Raw genomic sequence first — 18,825 nt, 5'->3', positions numbered from 1 at the left:
AGTGCACATACCCTAGATGTACAATCCTAAATCCCATTATGAAAACAGACTGGAAAGACTTCTGGTGACATCTGAGTGTTCTGGTTATTACTTACACTGCATGTACCAGGCTCGCCAAATAGCATTGTTTAGACGGATTTTATCTCTCCATTGAAGCTTTAAGCCTTTAAAGTTCTTCCATTTTGGAGAAACCAACTTTCCACTGAGAAAAAAAATAATATGCCATTAGACGCATTTCATGTACGGCCTATAGGAGTAATCATATAAAAACAGCAATAGTGAACATTTCTTTTTTCTTAAGTTTTTATAATTCAAATCTTACATAGTGAAAATTAGACAACTAGAATAATCCAAACTGGATACAATAGTACCATATCTCAGCTTCAGGCTGTAAACAAGGATCTCCCATGCATTTAAAGTGCCTCCTAAAGTTTGCTATTGACCAGGCCCAGGAAAGATCAAGTCCGCGGGCCAAATCTGGCAGTTTTGGCTGTGCCTCTATAACTCACGAACAGGGACAGTCAAAGAGCTGGAAAACAAATGGTACAATCACAGTCTGCTTGGATGCGGTGGGCACCTGTCTCATGTGGACCTCACCAATAAGATTTAGGTCTGCTTGGATGCGGTGGGCACCTGTCCCATGTGGACCTCACCAATAAAATTTAGGTCTGCTTGGACACGGTGGGCACCTGTCCCATGTGGACCTCATCAACAAGATTTAGGTCTGCTTGGACACGGTGGGCACCTGTCCCATGTGGACCTCACCCATAAGATGCAGGTCTGCTTGGACGTGGCGGGCACCCGTCCCGTGTAAACCTCACCCATAAGTTGCAGGTCAAGTGCACATGCAGCAACGCGATCCTGTGCACTTCTTGACTCGCCTAGTCTGTCTGGCTATGTGTCTGCTGCCAAGAAGGGTTTTTGGCTGCTTACTGAGTGGTGCAATGCAAGAACTATAGTACGTAACTAATAAGTGAAGGTTGTCAGGGCAGCGAGATATAACGTGAAGTGGTTTTGATGGGCTGATTGAGCTTGACGGTCTATCATAAAACAATTTTTCATTGGGAGAAAAAAAAAAAAAAAAAAGTCTTATTACCTTGTAGTGTAAACAGGCTGCCGATCCCCCAAATGATCGAGCAAAAGTAGCGCCAAATATATTATTGGTGGTGCATCATCCTGTGTTAACAGCACTCGTGCGGCTGAGAAACACGGCAGCATATGCACACTGAGCAATCCAATCCAGATGGACTGCCTGAGTAAACTGCAGATCGGTAAAGGTGTACTGATCAGTGAACATCGTGCCACTGTTAAGTTCGTGTTTATGACCCTTAGGCACCTCCATTCAAGTTCCAGAAAAATTCCGTATGGCACACACACCATGACAAAGCAACGGAAACCAAATACCCAGAAGTTCTAGAATTTTGCATTATTCAGAAATTAGATTCATTTACATACAACCAGAATATTCTAATGCCAAGCGCGCCCATTTGCATACGTTTAATGATTATGAGTATTGGCTGTTCTCACCTTGGCTCTAAGCCTAGACACTATTCCCAGAACGGAGAGCACAGACAGCTGCCGGTGCCAAACTGTGCCAGATAATAGGCATTATTAATCAGAGCGTCTTGTTACAGTAACCCCCCTAACAGCATCTTCAGCGGTCCTCAGATAACTCTGATCTGCTCACAGATGCAGTGTGGGAACTCGCAGGCGGCGGGATGAGCAATGATGAATGTGGGACAGTTGGGGACACACACACAGGAGCACTTGTTGTTGGCGTAGAGTTAACCCAACCCATCCTTGTAAAATTCATTCATTCATTAAATTCTGCTTAAACAGCTTTGTGTATAATACATCAGATTTACCCTCCGTGAGAGGATTTCATTTTACTGTGTCTTCATGTGTTGTACACAACAAGCTGATATGATGAATGATTCTCGTAACCGGGGACATGACAGGACGGAGCAAGCGACAAGTCTTTATAACAATCACTTGGTGAAAGGACCTCTAAAAAGGGTCTTTTATTGTACAGTCACAACAAAAAAGTAACAAAAAAAAGGTTTTGCTTTTTTATTATACTGCGCGCACACGCACACACACACAGATGTCAGCAGACTGCTGTAGTCAGTGGCGTAACTACAAAGTTATGGGCCCCGGTGACAAAATACACCCCCCCCATGACAAAATACACACACAGCTACGCTACGCACACCCCGTACACACACACGGCTCTGCTCCGCACACCGCGTGAACACACAGCTCTGCTACATCCACCCTGTAAACCCTTCCTGACCCCACACAGAAACTTTACCTCATCCAGCATCATGACAACCAGCACAGCAGAGTCCTGCAGACGAGGCCCCTGATCATGTGACCCCCTGACTCCTCCCCTCATCACAAGTCCTGTGCGCACAGCCACAGAACAGCCTAGGACTTCATTGCAGGCTGCAGTGGGTGTATCTGGGAGGGCGAGGACGGGGTGCATGGGGGGGGGGGGCGTGGCAAAAAACAGGACTATCCCACGAGAATGGGCACGGTTGGGAGGTAACATGGTCTGACCTGACGGGCCTCTGACTCCCCCCGAGCCCGGTCGCAGTGGCGACTGCTGCGACCGTGATAGTTACGCCCCTGGCTGTAGTAGAAAAATATAGTTAGAGGCCAATGCAATATTTTCAAAATATTTTGCATCCAGCGGTAGTCTTAGGCCTCTTTCACACATCAGTTTTCTGCCAGTCACAATCCGTCAAAGTGTGCAAAAAGCGGATCCGGTGCGGATTGCATAAAACTGATGCAGCGGATCCGTTTTTTGACAGATCCGTCGCAGCAGCCTGCTGCAGGAATATACAAGATAGGGAGATAGAGATTTTTATGTGCCAGAATGGAAAATGCAGCTGTGGGGGTTAAATTAAAGGATGAGAAATTATTCCGGGCATGCTCAGCTTTAAAACACGGAATCAGTCGCTGGATTCCGTCTTTTTACGGACTGCGACGGATCATGCGCCCATAGGCTTCCTTTATAGCCAATGACGGACGTCGACGTACACAAAAAACGTTCCTTTGTCTCCGGCCGATGGACAAAGATTTTCCGACGGATCCGTTGGATGAAACGTGCGGCCATGTGTCACAATCCGTCAATAATACAAGTCTATGAGAAAAAAAAAAAAGGATCCAGTGGCATCAGTCGCTGTTTTTTTTTTTTTTTCCCTTCTTCAAAAAACGACAGATTGTGACTGATGGCAAAAAACTGATGTGTGAAAGGGTCCTTCCATGCAATTTAGCAGGTCATGTACACTGTGAAAGGCTAGATCCAACGGCACCTGCGCAGTATAGGCTTTGCCTCCAATACCACTGAAGGCGGTAGGTAAATATCTTATTGAACTGTACAGCAGCACTGGCAGCTAAACATAGCAGAACACATTAAAAAGAGGTTGTCCACCACTGTTACACTGATGACCTATCCTTAGGACAGGTCATCAAGGTCTCATTGGCCGGGGTCCAACACCCTGCACCCCCGCCCATCAGCTGTTATCGGAGTCAGCCGGAAGTACGCACTTGCTGAGCTAGCAGTCTTCTGATGATGGCCACCGCAGGGTACTGCACAGCCGCCTAATATTGATTTGAATAGGACGCAGATGTGTAGTACTAGGCGTCACCCACTACCAGAAGACTGAGCAGCTAGGCAAGAGAATATTTCCGGTCAGCCGCCGGTGACACTGGTAATAACTGATCGTCAGGAGCGCCGATCAGACATTGATGACCTTATCTGAGGAAAGGTCAGTGCAAAAGTCGTGGACAACCTCTTTAATGTGTATGGGGGACTTTAGTTTTCGAACTGCCAAGAGTAGCATCACAGTCTGCAGATTTTCAGTCCTTCGCTGCGCTTTCTAGATGCGTTTGGCTGCTCTCTGACCAAGTTGTCCCTTCTGAGTTGTTCCTTTTTAAAATCCAAAGCATTCGGCACTTCACCAACAGAGGATGTAACAGTCTTCATTAATCTGATGATTATCCCAATGACAGTTAAACCCGCCAACATCAATGGGTTCGGCCCAAGAAACGTAATGTGTCTGGGAGCCTAGTGTGGGATTGGCCCAAAAAAAAAAAAAAAAAAAAAAAAAAGGATTGTGTATGGAAGTCTAGTTTTTGCCACCTAGTCTTGGAGTAGGATGATGTAGAGACAGAGACCCCGATTCCAACAATGTGCCACTTACTGGACTGTGTGTTGTCACTTTGATAAAAAAAAAAAAAAATCACCATTTTAAAATCAGCAGAAGATTATCACTAGAGGACTAGTAACCCTGCTGCCATGTAGTCCTCCATATTCACAAGCTCTATAGAAATCACACCCCCAGCACAGATTGGCAGCTTTCTGTGGATGTGGGCAGGGTTATACAGGGCTCAGCTCTTAGAGACCTGGTAGAGCTGCAGAAGACGAGACAGATGTTCTAAAAACTTCAGCAAGCAGCCTAGTAAGTAATACATCACTGGAATCCAGGTCTCTACACCTACAATATGCTGCTCTTAGAGGCAATAGCAAAAATCTGGTGACAGATTCTCTAGGAGTGATTTATATATCAATTTTAGATTACATGAGCATTAAACTTAGTGCAAAAGTAAGCCAGCCATTCCCACTTAATCCTTCATATTTGGAAGTACCATGTGATCTCTGGTAACTGACTCCTATTTATAGAGCAGAACACAGCAGCCTTTCATGCTAAAGTCACTGTAAAGTTAAAAAAAAAAAAAAAAAATTACTGACGTAACCACGTTTGGAGTTATATAAACGGTCTAGATCAGGGTCACATGATCAAAATAATTACATCTAAACGGAAAATTAATAAATCATGTGTACTGGCACACTGAAAAGGAAACCTCATTCTGAGAAGGTTTGGAAAGGAGAAGAATGAATACTGTCCTCACAAATGTAAGAAGAAAAAACAAACAATTACCTCAAATCTATTTTTTTTCTGTAACAATTCTAAGAAAACCCAAGGATTCCAGGGTCATTGCGCATTGGCATCAATACATCATCCTGCATAAAAATACTTTCAAAATGACATGTTCTCCCCAGTCTCTTAACCCCTTTACCCCAAGGGTGGTTTGCACGTTAATGACTGGGACAATTTTTAAAATTCTGACCACTGTACTCAAAACCACATTCAAGAAGTTTATTAACCCTTCAGATGCTTCACAGGAATTTTTTGAATGTTTAAAAAAAAAAAAAAAATTAACTTTTTTTTCACAAAAATTACTTCAGATCCAAATTTTATTTTACCAAAAGGTAACAGGAGAAATTGGACAGCAATGGTTATTATGCAATTTGTCCTGAGTAAGCTCATAGCCGACGTGGGGGGAACCACTGTTTTCGTGCATGGCAATGCTCGAAAGCGAAAGAGCGCAGTTTGACTTTTTCAAGGCAAAATTGGCTGGAATGGAGATAGGACGCCATGTCACGTTTGGAGAGCCCCTGATGTGCCTAAACAGTGGAAACCTCCCACAGGTGACCCCATTTTGGAAACTAGACCCTACAAAGAACTTATCTAGATGTGTGGTGAGCACTTTGAACCCCCAAGTGCTTCACAGAAGTTTATAACGTAGAGCAATAAAAATGCAAAAAAAAAAAAAATCATTTTTCCACAAAAATGATATTTTTGCCCCCAATTTTTTATTTTCCCAAGGGTAACAGGAGAAATTTGACCCCAAATGTTGATGTCCAATTTGTCCTGAGTAGGCTGATACCCTATACGTGGGAGAAAACTACTGTGTGGGCACACGTCGGGGATTGGAAGGGAAGTAGTGACGTTTTGGAATGCAGACTTTGATGGAATGGTCTGCGGGTATCATGTCGCGTTTGGGGAGACCCTGATATGCCTAAACTGTGGGAACCACCCACAAGTGACCCCATTTTGGAAACTAGACCCTACAAAGAACTTATCTAGATGTGTGGTGAGCACTTTGAACCCCCAAGTGCTTCACAGAAGTTTATAACGCAGAGCCATAAAAAATCATTTTTTTCACAAATGATATTTTTGCCCCAATGATATTTTTGCTCCTGTTACCCTATTTTCCCAAGGGTAACAGGAGAAATTGGACCCCAAAAGTTGTTGTGCAATTTGTCCTGAGTAGGCAGATACCCCATATGTGGGGATAAACCACTGCTTGGGCGCATGGCAGAGCTTGGAAGGGAAGGAGCACTGTTTGACTTTCAACAGAGAATTGGCTGGAATTGAGATCAGACGCCATGTTGCGTTTGGAGAGCACCTGATGTGCCCAAACAGTGGAAACCCCCCAATTCTAACGCCAACCCTAACCCCAACACACCCCTAACCTTAGCAGGAAAATGGAAATACATTTTTTTTTTTAAATTTTATTATTTTTCCCCAACTAAGGGGGTGATAACGGGGGGTTTGATTTACTATTTGTGGCGGGTTTTTATGTTTGGCAGCTGTCACACGCTAAAAGACGCTTTTTATTGTAAAAATAGATTTTGCATCACCATATTTTGAGAGCTATAATTTTCCCATATTTTGATCCACAGAGTCATGTGAGGTCTTATTTTTTGCGGGACGAGTTGACATTTTTATTGGTACCATTTTTAGACACGTGACATTTTTTGATCGCTATTTATTCCGATCTTTGTGACGCAGAATGAACAAAAAACACCATTTCATGAATTTCTTTGGGGGGGGGGGGGGGGGGGGGCGGGCGTTAACACCTTTTCGTGTGTGGTAAATTTGATGAAGCAGTTTTTATTCTTTGGGTCAGTACGATTACAGCGATACCTCATTTATATTTTTTTATGTTTTGGCGCTTTCATACAATAAAAACAATTTTATATAAAAAATTATTTTTGCATCGCTTTATTCTGCGAGCTATAAACTTTATTTTTTCGCTGATGACGCTGTATGGCAGCTGATTTTTTTGCGGGACAAGATGACGTTTTCAGCGGTACCATGTTTATTTATATTCGTCTTTTTGATCGCGTGTTATTACACTTTTTGGTTTTTTTGCCTTTTTTTAAGGGGTTCACTAAAGGGGTTAACTAGCGGGACAGTTTTATAGGGCGGGTCGTTACGGACGCAGCGATACTAAATGTATACTTTATTTTTAACAAATTAAAGAATATTCGGAATTTTTAAAAAATGTTACACTTTTTTTTACTTTATTACATTGTCCCAGTGTGGGACATCACTGTATAGTGTCAGATCACTGATCTGACACTTCGCAGTGTACTGCAGGACCCCGAAGGCCCCCGCGGCCATATTGGATCCGGGGGCCTGCAGGAAGGAGGCCCTCGGAACAGCTCAACCACATCGCTCTGTTCCGAGGGGCTCAGGGAAGCACGTAGGGAGCCCCCACCCTGCGCAATTCTTCCCTATGCCCCTGGTACACTGCGATCACGGACCGCCCCCAGCACATAGTGCCGGGTGTCAGCTGTGATAATCAGCTGACACCTGGCCACGATCAGCGGCGCTCCCCCGTGAGCGTCGCTGATCGCGTGTGAGGTATGTCCAATGTAAGGAAGGGGTTAAGGATAGGAGACAACTTGTTTATTGCTTGTGTTATGACTCCCAGGGTCCCCAGGAACAGAGCACTGGAACGCCAGAGAATGGGGTTACAGAGCCCAACTCGAATGGAGAGGAGGTGTGCATGATTGGCCTTAGTTTTCTTATAGTCTATGGGACTCCCAGAAATAGAGTGATGTGCGCTTTCTACTGGCATCCCAATTAAAAGGGAATCCATCAGGAGGTTTTTACTGTAAAGGAAAATTTCCTGATTCCAGTGATGTATCACTTAGTTTATTATTAGGTGCAGCACTTGTGACACAATCAAGAGTTCCTACATGTAGCAGAGCTCAGAAAGCTAACCTCGTTGACACCACAGCTCTTTATGTACATGGTCTATTGAGAGTGAGCTGCTTATCAAAGGAGAGGATGTGTTTGGACAACTTAGCCAGAGGCAGTTGGTCCAGGCAATGAATCTCCTGGTGATTAAACCTTCATTGTAAGTAAACATCACACAGCCTTAAGGCCCCTTTACATTTAGAGATGCACCAGCGATCCCGACCAGCGATATGACCCGGTCAGGATCGCTGGTGCATCGCTAAAATGATCGCTAGTGAGCTTCCACACAGGAAGATCTCACAGCGATGCAGCAGCGATACAGCGGACGATACTTACCTTTCAGACGCGGCGATCTTGACGTCCTCCCGTCGCTCGTCGGCGCCAGCAGGAAGTGCCCGACGAGAAATGGAACTGCGCGATCAGCGATGGACAGCGGGGGAGCCGGTCGGCGGTAAGTATCACACATAGCGATATCGCTGCTGCGTCACCAAATCGGTGATGCTTTAGCGATATCGCTATATGTAAAGCCCCCTTTAGGCTGGGGTCACACTGCGTTATGGCAGTCCGTTTAACGGACTGCGTTACACCGTGGTATAATGCGGTGTAACGTAGTCCGCTAATGCTGCCATTCAGCCCCATTATGTAGCGCATCACGACGCATGCTGTAAAATGGCACGCGTTCGCGATGTGCCGTCATTCAGTGATGGAGCCTCGGACGTGGGCTGCAGCGTCTGAGGCTCAGTCACCGCTAGCGCTGATGTAGCATCTCGCATTATGCTATAGCGTTAACGCAGCCCGTCAACACTATGTGAACCTGGTCTTATAAGTGACACGTCACTGGAATCAGTGTCTCAGCCCCTATCTCCTGCTGTCTTCAAATTACATAGCAAAAACTTGATGACAGCTTCCCTTTGATGTAGCGGAGGTTGAGCAGACTCGCCTCTATTCAAGAGTGTGTGCATGCTCATTCTCAGGGCTCTTGGGATATCACTATCTACATTAGATGAAAGTATTATTTTACAGCCTCATTTACAGATGTAAGAGGTATAGGCAGATCTGTGGTAAATTAGGTTACACTGTGGTACAAAGGTTTTGTCCCTCAGACAATTGAGTGTTCCTGATAGATTTTTTCATGCTGATTTCAGAGATTTTGCCTATCACGTAAGGTTTTTGAGAGGATACAAAACATTATAGTATTCTGTTATAATTCTAAAGACTCATATGAACTTTTTCTGAAACCGTATATGCTGAATTTTCCATTGAAATAAATTGCTGATCTACACATATGCAAGCACTTATTATGCGAATTGCGCGCAGGCGCAGTGAATCATTCAGCTGACAGTGTACGGGCAGGGGAGGAATCAAAATACAATAGTGACATTAAAGCAGAGGATCACCGAAGATTCATTTTGTGAGGTAAAATATTTCACTGACTGTTTTTAAACAATATTTTACCTCACAAAATGTATCCTCTGCAATCTCAAGAGAGCACAGACGGGAGATTCTCAATGCTGCAAAGCCTGCCCTAAGGCCATGTGCACACGCTGCGGTTTTTGCTGCGGTTCTGGCCCTAAAGAACTGCAGAAGTTCCGCAGACATGGTACTTTACCATGTTAGCCTATGGGTTTTCAAAACTGCAGTGCTCACTCTGCGGTTTTTTACCTGTGGAAAAGCTGCGTTTTTTTTTCCGCAGCATGTCAATTGTTTCTGCGGATTCTGCTGCAGTTTCACACCTTTAACATAGTAGAGGTGTGAAACCGCAGGGCAAAACCGCAGCAAAACCGCAGGTCACTTTACCTGCGGTTTTACCTGCGGTTCCGCGGGAAAAAACCTGCAGGTGAATCTGCAGTGTGTGCACATAGCCTTATCGTGACATTACTGCCCACCCGATGGGTTACTATCTCATATGCGATTCGCCTGAAAACTTTTCATTTTAAAAACTGAAGATTTATTTCTAAATGTTGCGTCGGTGACTCAACAGCAGTGATATGTAGCAGAAATTATGTGGAGAATATACAATGAAAGCACAAAAGAAGGAAATGACTCCACTTGTTAAGAAAGCATATGAACTATACTTTGAATGTTCAACTTTAGATCAGGACAAACAGTGGGCACCTCATATATGCTGTGCATCTTGTTCTAGAAGCCTTAGAGCATGGCTGAATGGATCATGACCTTCAATGCCCTTCACTGTCCCAATGATACGGAGAGAGCAGAGATATCATGTAACAGATTGCTACTTCTAGTATAGACTGTAGGTGGCGCTAATAACTGTAGAAAAGAGGAACACACACCACCAATGTGATCAATAAAATATAAATAAATAATTAAAATTTGTGCTTAATAATGAACCCCTTTAGCTTGTAGTGACCTAAAAATACACACAAATGAATTGGATTGCTCCAAGTTAGGTAGTTATTACCTTAAGGTGTAATCTGAGCGAATGTCTGGACTCCAGAGGACCAGTAAAGAGCGCTGTGTGTCTTGATGTGAAGTCAGATTGAATGATGTTTGCCAGATAAACATGGGTTAATACCACGGCTCTTCAGGTGTGCTGTCCCGGCCGGTGACAGACACTCCACGCTCCCCTCTTCCAACAGCGCGCCGGCATGCAGTGTGCACGATGTGAAGCTGTGGCATGCTACTTCTGCCTTACAAATGTAACAGGATATTCAGCAAAGAACAAGAAATCAATAGAATATCCTAATCTTCTTTCAGTAATAAGACCAGCGCCACACGATGAAAGTATTCGTGTTCCAAAGACGCCCAAAGTATGGACAATGGAGGACAACGAAGATGAACTAACAAGGTCAGTGGAAAATGAAACTGCTGCAGACCCAGACTTTGAGCCTTTTACATCTAATCCACATCTGTTCAGTCAAGCTGATCTGAGTGACTTGGTCAGAGATTTAAAAAATTGTCAAAGAGGCAGGCAGAATTATTGGGATCAAAGCTACAAGAATGGAATCTCTTATCATGAACAAGAGTGTCTGCTTTTCACAGTCGTCAAGAAGACCTTAATTTTTCAACCACGTCGACAGTTTAACCTTTTGCAACGACGTTTGGGGTTGTTTGGTGCTCTTGGATGCAAACATGACCCGTAAGAATGGCGACTGTTCATTGACTCATTAGTTTTAAGTCTGAAGGCTGTTTTACTACACAACGGAAATATCTATTCTTCTATACCTACTGGACAAGCCGTACACATGAAAGAAACGTTTGAGAATATGTCGTTACTGATGACCCACATTAATTATAGAAATTATTACTGAAACATATGAAACATGTGGTGATCTAAAAGTTGTTGCACTTCTTCTTGGACTGCAGCTTGGCTATACCAAGTACTGTTTTATTTGTGAGTGGGACAGTCGTGCACGAGAAATGCCTTATTTCAGAAATGACTGGCTACTCCGCAAAAACCTGGTTGCTGGACAGCAGAATGTTAAACATAATCCGCTCGTTGATCCAGCAAAGATATTTCTCCCTCCTTTGCATATTAAACTTGGGCTTATGAAGAATTTTGTCAAAGCAATGAACAAAGAATCGGAAGCCTTTTCTTACTTGCGACACAAGTTTCCAAGAATAAGTGATGCAAAGATTAAAGAAGGTATTTTTATTGGCCCACAGATCAGAGATATAATGAATGACAGTAGCTTTGATGGTCTTTTGCAAGGTGCTGAACAAGTGGCATGGAGAGCCTTTAAAGATGTGACCTTCAACTTCCTTGGCAACAGCAGGGCACCGAACTTTGAACAACATGCTCACAGCATATCATTTGATGAAATGCAATATGTCACTAAAAATGCATTTTCTACATTCTCACTTGGACTTTTTTCCAGCCAATCTTGGTGCTGTCAGCGATGAACACGGTGAAAGATTTCACCAAGACATTGTGCTGATGGAGAAAAAGGTACCAGGGAAAGTAGAGTACATCAATGCTGGCTGACTATTGCTGGAATCTTATTCGAGAAGCACCTGACATGAATTATAAACGAAAGTCATCTGTAAAACACTTTTGAACAATTGCTTTTGCTACTGACATCGATGCACATGTATGTAGTGTCTCGGACGTCATAATGTAGATTAACTGTTATTTTTTTAACCCCTTACTGCCATGTGGTGATGGAATAGTACGTCATGTGTCCGCAATAGGTGCGAGCGGAATCGCGATCCGCCCGAGCCTATTTAGTTAAACGCCGCTGTCAAATTGACAGCGGACATTTAAATGCAGTTCCGGAAGCTGGTCCGGAAATACGCGCAGCGACGACCCCAGTCACGTGATCGGGAGGCTATTAAGGCATGCCAAAAGTAAAAGGAAAAAAAAAAAAAAAAAGTGTTTAAAAATATAAAAAGAACAAACATAAAAGTTCAAAATCACCCCCCTTTCGCCTCAATCAAAATAAAGAAATTGAAAAAAAAAAATAAAAAAAAAAAAAAAGCCAGAATTACTTTTTTTGGTCGCCGCGACAATTGCATTAAATGCAATAACGGGCAATCAAAAGAACGTATCTGTACAAAAGTGGCATCATTAAAAACGTCAGCTTGGCACAAAAAAAAAAAAAAAAAAAACCTGCACCCAACCCATTGATCACGAAAAATGGAGACGCTACGGGTGTCGGAAAATTGCGCAAATTTTTTTTTTTTTTTAAGCTAACTTTGGAATTTTTTCACCACTTAGATAAAAGAGAACCTAGACATGTTTGGTGTCTATGAACTTGTAATGACCTGGAGAATCATAATGGCAGGTCAGTTTTAGCATTTAGTGAACCTAGCAAAAAAGCCAAAAAAAAAAAAAAAAAACCAAGTGTGGGATTGCTCTTTTTTTTGCAATTTCACCGAACTTGGAATTTTTTTTCCCCGTTTGAGTACGCAACATGGTAAAACTAATGGCGTCGTTCAAAAGTACAACTCATCCCGCAAAAAATAAGCCCTCACATGGACATATTGACGGGGGGGAATTTATGGCTCTGGAAAGAAGGGGAGCGAAAAACGAAAAATCAAAAAGCGCTCCAGTCATGAAGGGGTTAAAAACTTTACGCGATACAGATTTTTGGAGCACATATTCGTGCTCGGCGTATCAATCTCTATAAGATACAATAACATTTTCTCAGGGGACAAGAACTTCCCTGAAATTTGTTGCGCAGTGTTATCAACCTCATATGGTAAGGGGCAAACTGGATAAATGACATAGAAAAGAACTGGTGAATATTAGCGGATAGAAAGCAGCTAGTAAAGACATTATGTCACTAGCAAAAAAACGGTCATAAGGAAACAGCTCTCCTGCACCCTAGTAAATAGGACACCAGCATTACAAAAGAGACAAGTCAGGTGGAGGGTGCAGGGATAGGTTGGTGCCAGACCACTATATATGGCAGCAGATTACAGGAAAAGGGGATCAGCCGTTTCATTCATTTGTAACTGACCCGTTATTTTGCTTACTGGATTATAGAAATCGCACGCCTACTTTTTTTTTTTTTTCCTTTTATTAAATTCAGCGTAAGCCGACCTGCGATGCGCTTCAAATCAGCAACTTGTCAATTTCTATTGAGGGTACGCAGTGTTTTTTAAGTGCAGATTTTTACCATAGACTTTGCAGCAACTGCAGAAAATCCAAAAGGTAAAAACATACACGGATCAAGAATGCAAGTGATCTGCATGACTAGATCAATTACCGGTAACTTGATACATCAATGAAATCAAATATCAGGAAGTATGAAACAAAGAAGCTATATTTAAAAACATGTCAGGGAAAAAAAAAAAGCATCATAAACACTATAAAAAAATGCAATGAAAAAAATGCACGTAACCCAATTTAAATAGGTGCAGAAACTCGGCAACATCAATAAATTCACTGACAGCTCATCATGAGAACACAGCCCTATAGTCTGCTCTTAAATAAAAATTAACCCCAGAAAATGCGCCTACTCAGCAGAGCGCGGTTTAACCTTTATCCAAGTTGGACAGACATTAGATAAGCTGACCTGTCCGCCCAGCAAATAAACACCATTGAAACCACACGTATAAGAAGCGCAGTGGAGACAGAACGAGACGCGTGTACCCAGACAGAGGGTTTTCATCTTAGAAAAAAGAAAAAACCCCACCCAAGAAATATTTAGAATATACATTAGAGTGAAAGCGGATAGACATCTGCTCTTTTCTATGGTGAGGACTTCTGCAAAACAATCATGTAATAACAGAATACCGAAAGGCAACTATGAAAACGCAAGAGCATAATTCAGTGCATTCACCCCAACACCAAGTTTCATAGTGAACTGTATTCCCATTTACAGGCCACTCAGGTATGGAAATGGGAATTCTAAAAATGTAATACTTAGAAACGATAATATATTTCACATGGGAACCAGACAATTTACAAACGCATTCTCGCATATCTGATACCAATGTCAATATTTTGTATAAAACAGATCCTGAATGTTGTGTGCACAACTGCGTCATGTAACATTAACAATCTGCTAAATAGTTAGCAGAGAGGCAATAGGTAGATGTCTGGGGGCCCCCACTCAGTAGGGGCTCTAGCAATGTACTCGACTAGGTCAGTCCCACAGTAAAGCAATGGAGCGCATGCTCGAATGCCAATCTTTCTTAAACTGGACTATGTCCCCCTCCCCTCCAGAATGGTAGTAATCACAGTGGTGGCAATCATCCTTATTCTTTGGATAGGTGATAAGTCATATTATAAACGTCATTATTTCCCAATTTTAAATCCTGAATTCTTAGAGATTTGCTTTTGTCCACAGACATGAATGCTGTAGCCATATTTAGTCCCCAAAACTCTGCTTATGGTCATTAGATCTTGGTAGCCACAATGCAGAAATTTCTAATGCCTTCAGTCTACAAAGATCAAGGTTAAGGCATGTCGGCTGCATGTTTGTCACTTATCAGATCCGGTTTCCGCCGATAAGCGATACCAGAATCCTCTCATCTCCCCTTACCGGGCTATTCCATGTACCTTATAGTCCAACATACACTTTAGGCATCTGTCAGCCAAACGATCGTTCAGCCAGCAGATATTTTGGGCACCTTTCATGTATACAGGAGCGCTGTTATGAGACATGTCTGGCAGTGGCTTATTTCCAAGTAATACAAAAGGATCAGTAGTCCGAAATCAGACATGCCAGGTCCTTAAAGGGGTTGTCCGGGTCTATTTATTTGTATCATGGGCCTAAAAACTAACAGACAGGCAGTTGCTAACAGAGGCAATTACCTGCCTGTACTACCAAGCACCGGCTCAGAGTGGCCACAGACCGCTCCTGCTGGCGATTCAGCTGCTTGACATCAACACTGCAGCTCTACTACTATTGGGCTGTTCTGCTGATGGGGAGTGACTGCTGACATCATGCTGATTGACAGCCGGCTCCCCGCAGTTAAGTGGTCATGCCCCAACAGAGCGGAAGAGAAGCAGCTGCTTTGCCCATGTGATGTCTGTAGAAGCCGCTGAATCATTGGTAGGAGCAGTCTGTAATGGCACGGATCAGCAGCGGAGAGAATTGGTAGGTAGTTGGCATCTACCTGTCCATTAGTTCTTAGGCCCATAGTAAAACAAAATTAAAAATTAAAAAATAGTCCTGGATAACCCCTTACACTCCTGACAATCATCTGTCTGATGCCCCCATACACATCAGACTTGCAACTTAACCCATCACTATCTGTGGGCTTGGCTGACAATTGTTCTCAAGCTCCCCATCCCCCCACACACATTATACTGATGTTGGAAGAAAAAGCTGTGAAAAATTGTCTAATGGGCAGCTTCAGATCACAATCTTGTCCAGTGAACCTGGAAACAATAGTCCATGTGCGCATTCAGTTTTACTTCTCCAACTATCATTGATGACGTTGAGGGAAGACCCTGCCAGTCACATCATACATAGACCATAGATGGGCAGTGATAATATCAGGCTGACATGACAATCAAACGTGACATACATCTACTTGACCCACATATAAAAATATCAAAAGTAACTGTTAGATGCAGGGGGTGCAGTAGCCATCTAATTTTAGGAATTGACACCGACTATCATCTTCCATGCGGCTCGCCCTAAGGATCAGGTTCTTCAAACCTCCTGTTGAGCTCTAAAAATAACCAAGAAGAATCTCAAAACAAAAGTACCCACATCATTCGGATTGTATATAGAATAGACGCAGAGCATCCACATCCCAGGGATAATATTTATACACATCCTGACATACTGGTTATCATCAGCAAGTGCTTAGGAGCGCAAAATCTGGCCACAAAAACCTGTCCTTGGTGATAGGGATGCCAGACACCACAGAATATCTACTTGTAAAGCTTGGAAAAACATTACAAGGACACTGACTGCGCACACAAGATTACTAGTGTAAACCGACCTTAGACTTTAAAAGACTTGAGATCTGCACATAAAGTTTATAGTAAAGAGATTAATTTAAAAAGGGCAGATTCCTGGAGCACGGCAGTGCCTTATAAATTGTGGGAGGTTGTCTAATATAGTCAGAAATGGTTTACAAATGTTTAGCATAAGCTTGATATCTAAAGTTCTTCTGCCAATGCAAGCGTGATGTCATGATGTAATAGAGCAGGGTGGCCAATCTGTGGCTCAGGAGCCATATGTAGCTCATAGACCAGTGATGTGTGCCTCACAGCTGCCTGCCCGCTAGGTACAGTGGCACCAGGTCTAGCAAACTGCTATGAAGAGAAGGTCTTCAGATGGTGAGTGTTGGGAGCAGATCTGGATGTGCATATACTGGCCTGGGGGTGAAGAGATTAATTAGAATTTAATGTATATAAAAGAGGCATGTCCAGAGGCGTACGGGCTCAATAGTAAGTCTATGGGTCCGTAGACAGCTCCGAGAGTGAGTGAATGGACCCATAAACTTACTATTGAGCCCGTAGACTGCTCTGTGTCTGCAGCTTATGACGTAGCTGTGGACCTCGGGGCGGTATTACAACTCATTAGTGGTCCCAGACCTTCATCGATCGAACTGTGCAGCGACTGTCATTCATAAAAAAAGTGATTCAATCACTAATTTACTCAGCAAAAATTGCTGTAACTTCTAAAAGTGACGGTCGAGATTTGAACTGTATGTACTTCAGTTCTTGAGAAGTGAATGCAATGAACGTCAGAGACGAGAAACATCCACGCCGACTTGTGCCCCCGCCATTGGATGTGGGTCCCAAATCTCTCAGAGCACTCCTATGTATGGGAGAGATGTCCAAGAGAGCTGCTGGATGAACAATCAGCTGAACCAGTGTTTGGTCGTCAGCCATATACTTAGCACAATTTTAAATCCAAGAAAAATATACTTGTATATGTATTTCAACTTTTATATATGAAAGGGCACTTCTGTTATTGAAAATGGGGGTTGAAAGTCCAAATTCCCTTCTCTTTGCATGTTCCCAATGAGGAGGTGTTTGCATGGAGCAGCGGCCAGGCACACGTAGTGACACTTTATTCGACGTCTAGAAGACAAACAGCCAAGCACTAGCGATTATGAGGCTTCCAGAACGGACAGCTAATAAATGCACTGTTTGGGAAAACCCTTTTAAAGCCCAAATATCCCTTTAAACATTAATCTGCACTCAGCAATCATTAATAATAGACTTTTCTATACTCACATCAGCCCAACACTTTTTTCACAGTTAACAAGCTAACGAGAAATGGGGCAGCAATAAATGGCGTGGCACGCCGACTGAGTGAATAGGACATGCCATATGATGATGATATACAGCAGATTTGGGGGATCCCAACCAAACATGGCATGAAATACATACATGTCTCCACTGGGAGATTTTACATTAATTATATTCTAGCAAATGATAATCAGTAACTGTCAGTTAATGCTGGTACATTCAGGAAAGTGTGTTCCAGACTTGGTCTGGTTCTTCAGTCTGTACCTGAGATAAACAATAGTGTTATAGTATAGGACAGGCCCATGGCAAGAGAACTACATTACCCCTTCTTGATCTTGGGATTTTCATTATGTTTTTTCGCTGCCCTTCTTCCCAGATGCATATCTTTTTTATTTTTCAGTCAATATGGCCGTGCTAGGCCGGGGTCACACTGTGTTATGGCAGGTATAACGCGGTGTAACGAAGTCCGTTAACGCTGCCATTGACCCCCATTATGTGGCGCATCGCAACGCATGCCGTAAAGCGGCACGCGTTCGCGATGTGCCTTCATTCACTGACGGAGCCTCAGACGCGGGCTGCAGCGTCTGAGGCTCCGTCACCGCTAGCGCTGATGAATCATAGCAGTCTCTTTACTGCCAACTGTTATATGTTCTGGGTTTTGTCTTTATGTATCGGGAGCTGCATATAGCCATCAGCACTGCTAAACACAGAACTTCTAGAAGTAACTTTTTTTTGACTGTTCAACTCTAATATTTCCTGGAAAAAAAAAAAAATAGATATACATAAAATCAGTAAATGAAAAAATGTCTCTCTCTGGATTTTACACATTTCTCCATCCAGTAATACTCTAAGTTTGTGAACTATTTAAGATCTTTTATACCCTTGGTGCACACACACCCCAGCAGTGCAGCAGACAAGACAAAAAAAAAAAAAAAAAAAAAAAAAAAAAAAAAAAGGTGGCAGTTTTCTCCTGGCTGTAGTGTGTGAACACAGCTTAAAGGGGATCTTTGGTCTTGAGGGACAAGCCTGCACTCACTGTGACTGCAGACTTTTAAATCCTCGCAGTGTGCACACAATGAGAATTCTTCAGGCCAGGAGTGGGTGGTCATGTGAGCACACTATGTGATTTGCATATTTCAGGTCACATTCCGACTAGACGTGTCCGACCTCGCTCACTTGCACCAAGAGACCACACGTCTAGTCGGCATGTATGCAAATCACACGATTGCAATCATACACCCGAGAATCCTCACAGCGTGCCCACTGCGAGCACTCAGTAGCACAAGACCAGACTACACCCCCTCAATCATTTCAAATATAATTATGGCCTAAGATTGAAAAAAAAAAAAAATTAAA

At 43.0% G+C, this 18,825-nt stretch overlaps 1 protein-coding gene across 1 annotated transcript in view; it reads right to left on the bottom strand.

The window, feature by feature from the left end:
* MLXIP (MLX interacting protein) overlaps nucleotides 1–18,825 on the bottom strand; it is a 107,886-nt gene that overhangs the window by 53,908 nt on the left and 35,153 nt on the right. Inside the window, exon 2 of the mRNA XM_073586003.1 lies at nucleotides 96–202. Within this exon, the coding sequence (XP_073442104.1) occupies nucleotides 96–202 (107 nt within the window). The remainder of the gene's footprint in view (nucleotides 1–95; nucleotides 203–18,825) is intronic.

This window comes from Dendrobates tinctorius, unplaced genomic scaffold (assembly GCF_039654945.1).
Source record: "Dendrobates tinctorius isolate UK_male_01 unplaced genomic scaffold, ASM3965494v1 ptg000090l, whole genome shotgun sequence".
Classification (NCBI taxonomy): domain Eukaryota; kingdom Metazoa; phylum Chordata; class Amphibia; order Anura; family Dendrobatidae; genus Dendrobates; species Dendrobates tinctorius.
Note: the sequence above shows the minus strand (reverse complement) of the source record. Positions and strands in the feature narration are given on the sequence as shown.